This window comes from Hemitrygon akajei, chromosome 17 (genome assembly GCF_048418815.1).
Source record: "Hemitrygon akajei chromosome 17, sHemAka1.3, whole genome shotgun sequence".
In the NCBI taxonomy this organism is placed as follows: Eukaryota; Metazoa; Chordata; class Chondrichthyes; order Myliobatiformes; family Dasyatidae; genus Hemitrygon; species Hemitrygon akajei.
In genome coordinates, this window is record NC_133140.1 from 39,320,689 (window position 1) to 39,332,775 (window position 12,087).

The window sequence follows — 12,087 nt, forward strand, 5'->3', positions numbered from 1 at the left end:
AAGTTATATCGTGTGAGCTCCATTCCAGCTTTACATTGTGGAGATGTAATTGCTTTACCGCCAGTTCTTAGTGTGAGGAGGACCTTCTTCCAGTCTCAATAATGCATAACGAGCTGCACTCAGAGACAGACCACGGATGCCGTCACCCCACTCTTTCTCAGCACTGTGGAAAGACATGGTCATATTATTCACTGTTGGTTAAAATACTCGGCAGAGTAATGAACTGGCAGTTATATCATGCTTTATAACAACTTTTAACTGGATATATCTCTTAAAATATTTGCTATGGCACCGAACTCCCAAAATGCACGAAACACAAAATCTACCATCAGTAGCCTTGGTTCAGCACAAAACTAGTAAATGCAGGTAGGCAAAACAAATTACACTGGGCAACTTGCGAGGTTGCAAAGTCTCTTTTCCAAAAGTAACACATTAGTATTTCTGAGAAACCAAATTACGGTAATCACTATTACCTGATGAATCAAAGCTTTAGTCCACATGGGACAACAGTGACATGTTTGTTTCCTCCTTGAGGTCAGAAATCTATTGTCACCACAGAGAGCACGGGAAATGTCCAGCAATATGTAAATATCTCTAATCTACAATATAAAAATATAGTCCAAGGTGGAAGTCCTGCCCAGCCTCCATATGCCTGGAATGGCTTTTCTAGGATTTGAATTATTCGCTACTGACCTTTCATTTTCTCAAATGGAAATTACTCTACCCTCTCTTCACTAACATCAACACAACTTCCATTTTCACACAACAGTCCAGTGGGAGCTTCAAACTACTCTGGAGCACAGCAACTTTTTTTCTTTGACTAGGTCGATTTATCCTCTGCACCAAATTCTGCTTGAACTATAAATCTACAGTGATGACAAATGCTACCGGTTGGATTGCCTTGGCCACCCTCCTTGGTGAGTTTACATCACAAATTGGTGAACCAGTAATTGGAATAAAACACAGTGGTTGTAGCGGGCAATGAGTAGCGCAGAAACACAGTTAAAAGTTAATTCTGAATGCTGATTTCTGCATGATTTTCAACCCAATGTATTTATTTATTTTAGTGACTCACTATTACCACAATAAAGTTTTCCTATAATGTCATCTACCTCTATCGTCAGGTTCTAGCTGGGAGACAGCAATTTTTAAAATGATTTACTTCATCTGTGATTTGACTTCAGAAATCAATTGAAGTGTTACAGAGGACAACCAGCCCAAGATTCAACCTCATGGCATTTCAAGAGTAACTTTATTTTTTCCCACAAATAACAATACTTAGCCTTGTGGGAAACTAGTACAAATAATTTTAGACTTCTAACAGGCATGCCTTGTGTTGATTTTACCTTAATTCTGTAACAATGCAAGTGATAGTGATAATCTTGCTGACATGAATTCATTAAATTTGATTATTTTACCTTTGCTATTAATGGGGAATGAGCTTTTTTCATCATTTTGGAATAGAAATGCTAAGTAGAAATTAGATAACTTGAAACAGAAATGCCTGAGAAAAAGCAGAGTTTAAAAATGTTTTAGGAAATTTGTTGTGGTACCAGAAATGGCCCAAATTACCCACAGCACAATTTCTAGCATACAGTAGTAATACAGAAGGGTAGTAATTCAGCAAATTCTGGGCCTCTATTTTTATGTTAAAGTTCCTGAAAAAAATTGTATTTTGAAGTCTTTAAAATTATAAGACTCTTCAGAAAAAACGAGCAGAGAAATAATTTTGCGAAATCAAAGAACCTGAGCATCAAGTAATCAGGAAAACTCCTTTAGCACTTACCCTTGGTACTCAATATATTTGTAAATCATTCCTGCAATGACCATGGCCACAAGAGCATAATACCATGAAGAAATGAACATTAATGCAAGACACATGCTCATTCCTAAAAAAGACAAAGCCCTACAAGAAAAAAACAATAATAAATTAAAATAAAGCTTTATCCAGATTTACATTTTATAGGGCTTTAAGAAAAATATTTTAAAGATTTAAAAAAATTATTTGAAGTATTCATGGTGCCATAATCAAAGGAAAATAATTAAAATAAGTCTAATTCACTTTCACTCATAATTTAAATGGATACAATTACCCAAGATCCCTACACTCACTGTAATGAAATACAATTTTAAATGTTAAAAATCACACCAATCTGCAACTTGTTTTGCTGGCAATTAAAGTATTCTAGATTAAACATAAAGAAACTAATAACCATTCACAAGAATAAAAGTGAATAGTTATTATTGATGGATTTAGCACCTTACCAATGATAATATTTAAACCTGGGACGCCAGTTGGGTGTTCGTAGAAGTGTCTGAACTGCACAGGCCAGATTAACAAACAAATAGCACATTAAGAAAAACCTGCAAAACATGAATGGAAAGATAACTTAAAAAAAATTCTAAAGATCGAAAAAATGCTGTAAATTGTTAGCTTAAGTTGTCCCCTTTTCCTTATATATTCACTTATCAAATGGTGGTGGGGGCAAATAGTCATTCATGAAACTACAATTTTTTTCACACTGTATCACAACTCAATTACTGAAAATCACTTTTATTCTGATTGTATATTACATAGTTTTAGTGTTCAAATGAGATTTCTGTAAATGGGCAAAAGGTCGGAATAGATGGGCAGCGTGGACCTATTGGACAGGAGTGCAGGTTTCTGTGTCGTACAACTCTTTAAACTACTTCCACTCTCTTTAAATTCCTCCCCTCCAGCAACAGTCACCCCAACCCCAGACTTCTCAATATACAGTATCTATCAATCTACTTTCACTTCTCAGCATCTTTTGATCATTACTAAAATTCACAAATTGGTAAAGTTGTCATGGAAATTCTTAAAATACCCTTCAAATGAAGATTACTCAAAGATAGACTTTGTTTTTAATTGGCTAATGACAACTTTTTGCCATATTTCTTTTACATATTATCATTTTACAAGCTACTTGTAAACCTTCTCTGCACTCTTTCAACCTTATTAATATCCTTCCTGTAATTCGGTGACCAAAACTGTACACAATACTCCAAATTCGGCCTCACCAATGTCTTATACAACCTCACTATAACATTCCAACTCTTATACTCAATACTTTGATTTATTAAGGCCAATGTATCAAAAGCTCTCTTTACAACCCTATCTACCTGTGATGCCACTTTTAGGGAATTTTGTATCTGTATTCCCAGATCCCTCTGTTCTACTGCACTCCTCAGTGCCCTACCATTTACCTTGTATGTTCTACCTTGGTTTGTCCTTCCAAAGTGCAATACCTCACACTTGTTCCCATCAGGGATTTTTTTTTTTTTACATTTGCTGTTCGTTAATTCTACCCACAAAGATTCTACTCTTTCCAACCCTATGCCACCTCTTTCTACCGATTTCATTAAATATTTTACCAACAGAGTCACACAACCCCGTTTACAAGGATGTTGCCAGGACTTGAGAAACTGAGTTACAGAGAAAGGTTGAATAGGTTAGGACTTTATTCCCTGGAGTGTTGAAGAACGAGGGGAGATTTGATAGAGGTATATAAAATTATGATGGTATAGATAGAGCAAATGCAAGCAGGGTTTTTCCACTGAGGCTACCAGAAATCCTGAAATGCTTTTTATTTGCAAACATCCATGAAAACAGAGAAGTTAAGGGTGAAGGGGGAAAAGTTTAAAGGGAACATTGGGGGGGGGGGGGCTTCTTCACACAGAGAGTGGTGGGAGTGTGGAATGAGCTGCCAGGTGAAGTTGTAAATGTGGGCTCACTTTTAACATTTAAGAAAAACTTGGACAGATACATGGATGAGAGGCGTATGGAGGGATATGGTCCAGGTGCAGGTCAGTGGGACTAGGCAGAAAAATGGTTCGGCACAGCCAAGAAGGGCCAAAAGGCCTGTTTCTGTGCTGTAATGTTCTATGGTTCTATTCAGAATATCAAATTCTATACAATATTCATGCTTCAACTCTGCAGTTTAACTTAATATCTTTCTGACTTCTTACAAGAAATTACCAATCTAAAAAGGATAAAAACCTTAAAACAAAGGGTGACGAAATGCACAGTTCAGCCAATCTTTTAAACAATTCAAAACATGTAGCTGTACTTCTGATTTTCACAATTTTGATTGCAGAAAGAGAGATTTACATTAGCAATAAAACCAAAGCAATTACTGATGTAAAATCAGTAAGAATACTTTAAAAATGATTAGACGACTTGATTTCATGTTGATGCAAAATGTAACAGACCAAAATTAAGTAATCAAAAGGAGAGAACAGAAAGCTCTTTCTCTTCGCATTGACAAGATTTATCTGTTAAATATTTAGGGACAACCTGAAATACAAAGAAAGCCAATTTTAAGGTCCTATCCTTATATTTATTCACTGTAATGTAATACTTTACTTTGATACATTCAGTGAGCACTGTAAGGTTTTCTGAAAATGGTCGTTAATACATTTTTCTCCTTTGGAAAAATAACAAATACAGAAAAAAATGTAAAAGGGATGTGAAAGAAAATTTTAAATGGGAAGTATGCAAGGGATGTAGAAATGAGTGAAACTGATGAAATTGAAAGATGAAATCACTGATTAAAATACATTACTTATAAGAAAATCCACTTACATTGAAAGAATGGGAGCCACCATGTCAAGTGAAGCAATTAGTATTCCAAATTCTGCAATTATGGCTGTCAAAAGAAGGGCCCAGGTTGGCTCTCCATTGACTTTTCCATTGCCAAATACCTACAATATTAAAAATATTGTCAATCTTCTAATTATAAATCACAAGCATAAAGTTGCATTAATATTTCTGATTCATTTCATCAGCTCAGCAATGAAATTGTGAAGCCAAAAGGTAAATTGACACTGGTAAGGGAAGTGAATAACAAAATAAAGGAACAATTCATCTCTAATGATGCTATAGAACACTGCATTCGTTTGATGCTTAATACAAATTATATATGATTATTCTTAAGAAGTTTCATTTTGCTTTTTGCTTTTTGCTTTTTTATTCACTGGCAAAATGTTGATGTACAAGAAAGAAACCAAAAGGCAATAAAAAAGGGAAACCTGGACTTAAAACTTTTTAAAAAACCTTTTGTTCAGCACCATTAGTAACAACATTTTAGTTCCTAATCATTCAGTGCAATGACGTAATTGCTTTGAGGCAATATTTATTTTCACAACTGCTAATTAATACATAAAGGAAAATGAGTTCAAAGGTCCATTTTAATGACAGAGGAATGTATACAATATACATCCTGAAATGCTTTTTCTTTGTAAACATCCATGAAAACAGCGAAGTGCCCCAAAGAATGAACGACAGATAAAAATAAGAAACCCAAAGTCCCCCCACCCCCTCCTGCACATAAATGGCAGTGAGCAACATGGCAAAACCAAAGCAAGCACTGGTACCACCACCGAGCACTCAGCACGGGCAAAGACACAGTTATCCCAGACTTCACGTCTCATCCAGCATATGACATAACACAGATTCTCTCTCTCCCTAATAAGGGAGAAAAAGGTGTTTCCGTTTTTCACCAGCGAACGGGGAGACATAACAAACTCGCTGGTTTACGATGTTAAAAGTCCATTCCATTGCTTTTTCCAAGCTGTTTTTGTGCCATTGATGACCAGATTACTTTCTATGACCTGGCTATTTTCAGTGTTTCTTCTAAGCATTGTTTAAAAGTGGCATGGCAGCAGATGGTAAAACAGGACAAGTTTTTCTGTGTTTGTCCTAATGCCTTGAGACCTCATGACTTCTGCAGTAAGTGTGAGAACTTTCAATATTACTCCAAATGAACAATATTCCTCTGTACTGCCCCTTCATTTGGTCTATCTTATTGGTGGTGTATTACATTCAGATATCGACGGGGACAATCATGGCATGTTGTAAGACTATAAGCCCATAAAATATAGGAGCAGAATGAGGCCATTTGGTCCATCGAGTCTGCTCTGCCACTTCATCACGGCTGATCCAATTTTCCTCTCAGCCCCAATCTTCTGCCTTTTCCCTGTATCCCTTCATGCCCTGACCAATCAAGAATCTATCAACCTCTGCCTTAAGTATACATAAAGATACATTAGCAACTGAAAAATACAGAATGGGTCATTGGCAATTATAATGATAAAGCAGATGAAAATCAAAACATTCTGCAATGCTTTTTTCATATACATTTGTAAAGGTAGCTAATTAAGTCATCATTAATTCAAATTGATTATGTGAATAAGGGTTAAGCAGTCAATAAATGGAAGGTAAAATCAGTTATCCCTTCCCATCAGTTTTATTCAATGTGCCAAAGATTAATTTGATGATTTAAGAAAAATCTACCTGGTAATACAGGTTAATTTTTTAACTATTTGAATATATTTGGGATTAAGTACAAATGAACCAGCAAAACAGAAAAATGGATTGGGATTTGCAAAAAATCATTCAAATAGACAACCATAAAATATTTGAAAGTTTTCATTAACAACTGAGCACAAAGAACAGGTATACAGTACTAATCAGAAGAATCACTTTCAAAGAATACATCTGGGAAGTTCCAGACGGGAAGGTGTCTAATCAGAACACATTAATAATGTATATGCATGTGCTACTAACCCTCAAGAAAGGGATGATATTGTCTTTAGCTATTGCTTGCAATAACCGTGGAGCTCCAGTTAAACTCTGCAAACCAGCTCCACATGTTGAGAAAAAGGAACCTATCACAATAACCCAGGGAGAAGGCCAGGCTAGAGTTCCGATTACCAGAGTTTTCTTCACTGCATCACCATACCTGGACAGGAAAGTGAAAGATAAAATATAAATGATGACATCCAACTGGAAAGTGTAAAAACATCCATAGTGTTCAAAGCATGTATATTAGAACAATAGAATTATTACACAAGACAAAAGGTTTAGGAAAATTTGGCACAATTTATTGACCCACAATTTTCTGAAGTAAGTCAAGTTACTGAGTTAGAAAAGCTAGACTATGTTGTACATTGTAAATTGGTAAAAACGTACTTGTATAATAGCACATTAATGGGAAGTATGGCATCTGAGGACAAATAAACAGAGAAAGCAGAAGCGGTTTTCTTTAGCCAAACAGACTGAAGTTATGTGAAACTAGTTTCACAACTGGAAATAATTTGACAACATATTCAGTGGGGTATTTAAGTGTACATGTGAGATATTTTTGAATTACGTTTACTCTTTTGCAGCTTGTTCAGAATGTTAGATAGACCAAAAAAATTTTCAAATGATAGGAAAGGCAGGAGTGGCGATTTGAAAGAGTCTGGATCAAACCATAATAATCCAGTCAATGAAGTCTCAAAGCCCTGGAATTCCATTCCTGAAACTTTTAACTGCCTGAAAATCTTAATGGCAAGATTAACAGTATTTTCATCACCATATTCACGAGTCACTGTTTTCAGCGATAAGCTTGGTAAGTTTAATTATAGGATCTTTTATGGATATGAATCAAAGCTTATAATTTCACATTTACATTTCTTATGTTATATATGAGGTACAATAAATTAGAATAATTGTAATTTAGAAACTCTGTTATTTTTCAATTGTCATTTTAAAATGCTTATATCAGTAATTTTTGAATAGGCTTTCGAAAATGCTTCATTTATTTCAATCTGTGTTTGTTCTAATTTTATTAATGAAGCCATATAAATAAGCAACAGGACTCCTCCTTCTTTCTAAAAGGAGTCCAAACTATTGTTACTAATTCATTAATCACTGATAATCTGCTCTCAAAATTACTATGGTATGTGAGGGAATTTATGAGAAGATTATTGCCAATTGGGGCACACTGTCTCAAAAAGGTTTGCCATCATTGCTGTGTAACAGGAGTTCCCAACCTTTTTTATGCTACGGACCAATACCGTTAAATAAGGAGTCCATGGACCCCAGGTTGGGAACCTGTACTCTATAATTTAGTCAACAAATTATACACCATACTTCAACATAAAGCTTCAAGTATTATTGCACTGATTTGCAAGATCAAAGAGTACAGTTGGCCCTCCTTATCCGTGAGGGATTGGTTCCGGGACCCCTCGCGGATACCAAAAAACATGGATTCTCAAGTCCCTTATCCAACCTGTCTCAATGCTTTGGACCTTAGGACCCAGCGGAACCCCAGACCTTATTTAACCTGTCTCAGTGAGGTAGACATTAGGACCTGGCAGTGGAGCTCTGAATCCACTGTGTTTCTGTTCACGAAAATAATCATGATCACGATTGAAAATAAAGTGGAAATAATAAAGTGATCGGAAAGAGGTGAAATGCCATTGGTCAATGGAAAAGTGTTAGGCTACATCGGTCAACGATCAGAACAATTTTAAAGGGTAAAGTGAGAAAGGCCCTGCCCGATGAAAGGTACAGTTATTAATAAGCAACTCAGTGATTTAATTATTGGGTTTTGGGGTTTTGATCCTCCACATCAACCCGGCACGAACAGAGAGCTCACTCGATAGTGGTCTGTCACTGGATCGAACTCAGTTCTCGATTCGTGGTTGGTTGAATTCGCGGATGCGGAACTCGCGGATAAGGAGGGCTGATTGTATTCTTTAAAATCTTGAAGTCATGTAATTTTAACATCAAATATTTTTGGTCTCTTTCAATGCATCAAAGTTACTTTCAATGAGAAATTGAGATTAAGAAGCTGAGGTGTGTTCTAAATATGTACATTAAAACAATGGCAATCAGATAGAATGGATACAAAACAATTGCTTCCTGTTCCTTTTCAAAATTGCAACCAAGTCGATTAAGGATAAAAATCAAGAGAGATTGTCATACCATCATTTATCAAAAGATGGATGCCTGAACAATTTGCGAATGCTTATAAATTAATTATTTCAAAACCTAAACTGATAGTTTTTTTAATAGCTGAGGGTATCAATGGATATGGGTTAAAGAGAGATAAATGAAGCCAGGATCACCCATGGTCTGGTTGATTAGTAAAATAGTTCAGAAGGTCTGATGGTCTCCTAACTGGTATAATTAACTCCACTTAAAGGCCATACATATTATGAACTGAGAGATAAAATAGCATCTGTTTGTTGACGTGGATTTCTTGGTGACAAGGATTTTTCACTGCATTGTGCCCAAAAATAAAAACTGTCAATATCTTTGAAAGGTGAGAGGTGAGAGAACAAACATCACAGAGGCTTCATAACTCCGGAACTGATTATCTGTTATTTGTGAAGTGGGGTGCCGTGCGCAATCATAATCGATTGAAATCGGAAGTGGAAGCACGGAGAAACATCGGGAAATTCCAGGAAGACCTTCTTCGTTGCTGCTGCTGCTGTGAGGTCCGGGACTCTGCTGGGAAGAACAGGCCCCCAGTCCTCAGGGTCGCGTTGCCGATGGCCGTTGGCGGGGCCGTCTTAATACGCTCGGCAGAGGATGGTGCCCGGAGAAGCTGTGCCGGTGGGGATGGTTGTTGGCTCGGAGGTTCGATGGACTCGGAGTCCTTTCGATGGACTCAGTTCGCTTTCGGTGTGTGCTGCGTCTGCGAGGCTGAGTCGTGTGGCGCCGTGGAAGTCCATAGCGGGGTTACTCACTTCTGCCGCCAGTGTGGGATGGTGAGTCTGTCGGGACCCTGGGGACTTGTGGAAACTGTGGTGATTTCTTTTGAACTTACGGTCCTTTAACATCTTGGACTATTTTTACTGTGCCCATAGTCTGATTTTTTAAAATCAATTATGCTATTGTTTGTACTGTTGTAACTATGTGGTTTTGTGCAGGTCTTGTAGCTTTAGTTTTTGGTCTTGTTTGTCTGGTGGATTTAGAGCTCCTTTCCGGGGAACACACTAGATGGTAGCGTGATATTAATACGCAGCAGCCTCTCCAGACTCTGGATTGGGGATTGCCAAATGTTATATGGATTTTCTAGTCTGTTTTGTCATATGCTTTTGTGATATCATTCTGGGGGAACGTTGTCTCATTTTTTAACTGCATTGCATTTGTGGTTTCTAAATGACAATAAACTGAATCTGAATAATGGTTAGTTTGTTGATATAACAGATGGCATTACCTATAGCAGTGGGTAATGGCACAGATGAAGAAGAAAACCTGCCACCAATGCTTTTATGATAAACAGGATCAAAAATTACAGGAAGTGCATCAGTCATATAAACTATTATGATATTGGACTAAGGACGTAACATTATTATTGGAGACATTATATGCAGGGCACAGATGGTACTCTGCATTTATCTTCCTGAGCCTGTATACTGTGCTCTCACTTGATACATGTAGGCAGGGACTAATTTGCAATTCACGTGGTTGGAAAGGGAATTGAACCATTCAATGCAAATTCAAACATCTGTGTTGAAGACCACCAACAAACCAGTCAAAGACCACCAACAAAACAGATGGAGACAGCTGGATGTAGGACATTGGCTGAAGGAACACCTATACCACTAGTTCGGGCGGAGATCTAGTGATGGCTTTCACTACCATCTTTCTTGATGCCAGGTGACAGAAACTCTCAAGGGATTGAGTTCCATCAGGGCCCACAAATGCTTTGATATCACTCTCACCTCATGTAAATCTCTCATCACAGGCCAAGGCTGGGGTAAGTGGACCGGTGAACTCAAGCTAAATATTTTTGTATGAATTATTGACGTACAAAGATCAAAATTTTACAAAATATTTGGGTAATGGTCTATCCATCAGATTAAACAACCAAAAAATTAGTGTATATTTGTAGATTGGGACTGGCTGGGAAAGATCTAGTACTGTGGGGACAGACTAATAAGGAAAATGGGCACAATGTATATATTTCCTCTATGCACAGAGTGAAATTAAACTACAACTTTGGTTTTAATTAACATTATTATTTTTCAAGCTATGATAGTTATGAATATTTAATAAAAGATTAGTGATTAAGTACAAATAATTTTATTGGTAAACAATAAATGCAATGGACAAATCAAATATATTTTGAACTGAGGTGTTTTGTATATCTTTAAGTTTTATAGTTTTTAAAATGATGGAACTTACTTATCACAAAGCACAACGCCTTCAACGCAGGCTCCAAATAATATCACACTACTCAAGTCTGATTGACAGTCAAGGAAAGTCCATATAGACATAGACAATAAGACACAGGAGCAGAATTAGGTCATTCAATGCATTGAACCAGCCTTGTCACTTGATTCAAGTTTATATACTGCTGAAAAATGTATTTGGTTAATAAACTGAGTGGATTATTCAAGCTAACATCATGATTTGGAATATTAAAATCATTATTCCAAACCTCAAGAGTCAGAAGTTCATAATTTTTAAGTATTGTACATCTTCTCCAATTAACTACATGTGTGTTTTGAACAAATATTTTTCCATTTTCAACCAAGAAATCTAAACAGGAATGGTATGTTGCAAAATTAGGTAAAAATCTTATTAACAATTGAATTGAATCATGTACTGTATTATAGATTTCTGGACACCAAGCCTTTTATGGGAAAATAGGAAACCAGGTAGACTTCTTCAAACAACATTGTTTAATAAACATTTAGAATAGCCACCTCTTTTCAAAAGCAGAGAATTCAAGCAAATTAAAACGTTCAGAAATTAAACTACAATGAATGACAAAACTGGCAGGGATTTCCAGGTCTGGAGTGCAAAAATTCCTTCCGTTGATTAAGGAAGCAGATAAATTGAATCCCAATGGCACTTTAAAATCCAAACTCTAAACCAAAGACTGCCAACATAAACTTCAGAAAATAGGACATGCAGATTAGATGAAGAAAGAATTGGTTTTATATGGTGCCTATTGCAGTATGCATAAATGCTAGAACAGTTAATTAGGTGCCTTTTTAAAAAAAGTCACTGCAGTAACACTGTTGTAGCAGATACAACATCCGATTTCTTCTAAGATGAATCCCACAAAAAGCAATGTGCCGTTTACCTGGTATTAGATCTTTAATATTTTTGAAGTCAAATTCCAACCACAATCAGGGAGGTCCATTGCTATTCTTTAAAATAATGATTCCTGGCAAGTGCATAATTCCCTTTGAACATAACTGATGTGCCAGCTTAGATAATGTATTTAGTATTAGAATCAACTTCAACTTTAGAATCAGCTGACCTAAAGGAGAGAA

At 36.4% G+C, this 12,087-nt stretch overlaps 1 protein-coding gene across 7 annotated transcripts in view; it reads right to left on the reverse strand.

The window, feature by feature from the left end:
- slc12a4 (solute carrier family 12 member 4) overlaps window positions 1–12,087 on the reverse strand; it is a 200,231-nt gene that overhangs the window by 17,237 nt on the left and 170,907 nt on the right. For all 7 annotated transcript variants that reach the window (XM_073069965.1, XM_073069968.1, XM_073069966.1 and 4 more), the window contains 6 exons: window positions 10,988–11,045; window positions 6,590–6,764; window positions 4,607–4,725; window positions 2,266–2,364; window positions 1,787–1,906; window positions 59–163 (listed from right to left, as the gene is read on the reverse strand). In XM_073069965.1, the coding sequence (XP_072926066.1) occupies window positions 59–163; window positions 1,787–1,906; window positions 2,266–2,364; window positions 4,607–4,725; window positions 6,590–6,764; window positions 10,988–11,045 (676 nt within the window). The remainder of the gene's footprint in view (window positions 1–58; window positions 164–1,786; window positions 1,907–2,265; window positions 2,365–4,606; window positions 4,726–6,589; window positions 6,765–10,987; window positions 11,046–12,087) is intronic.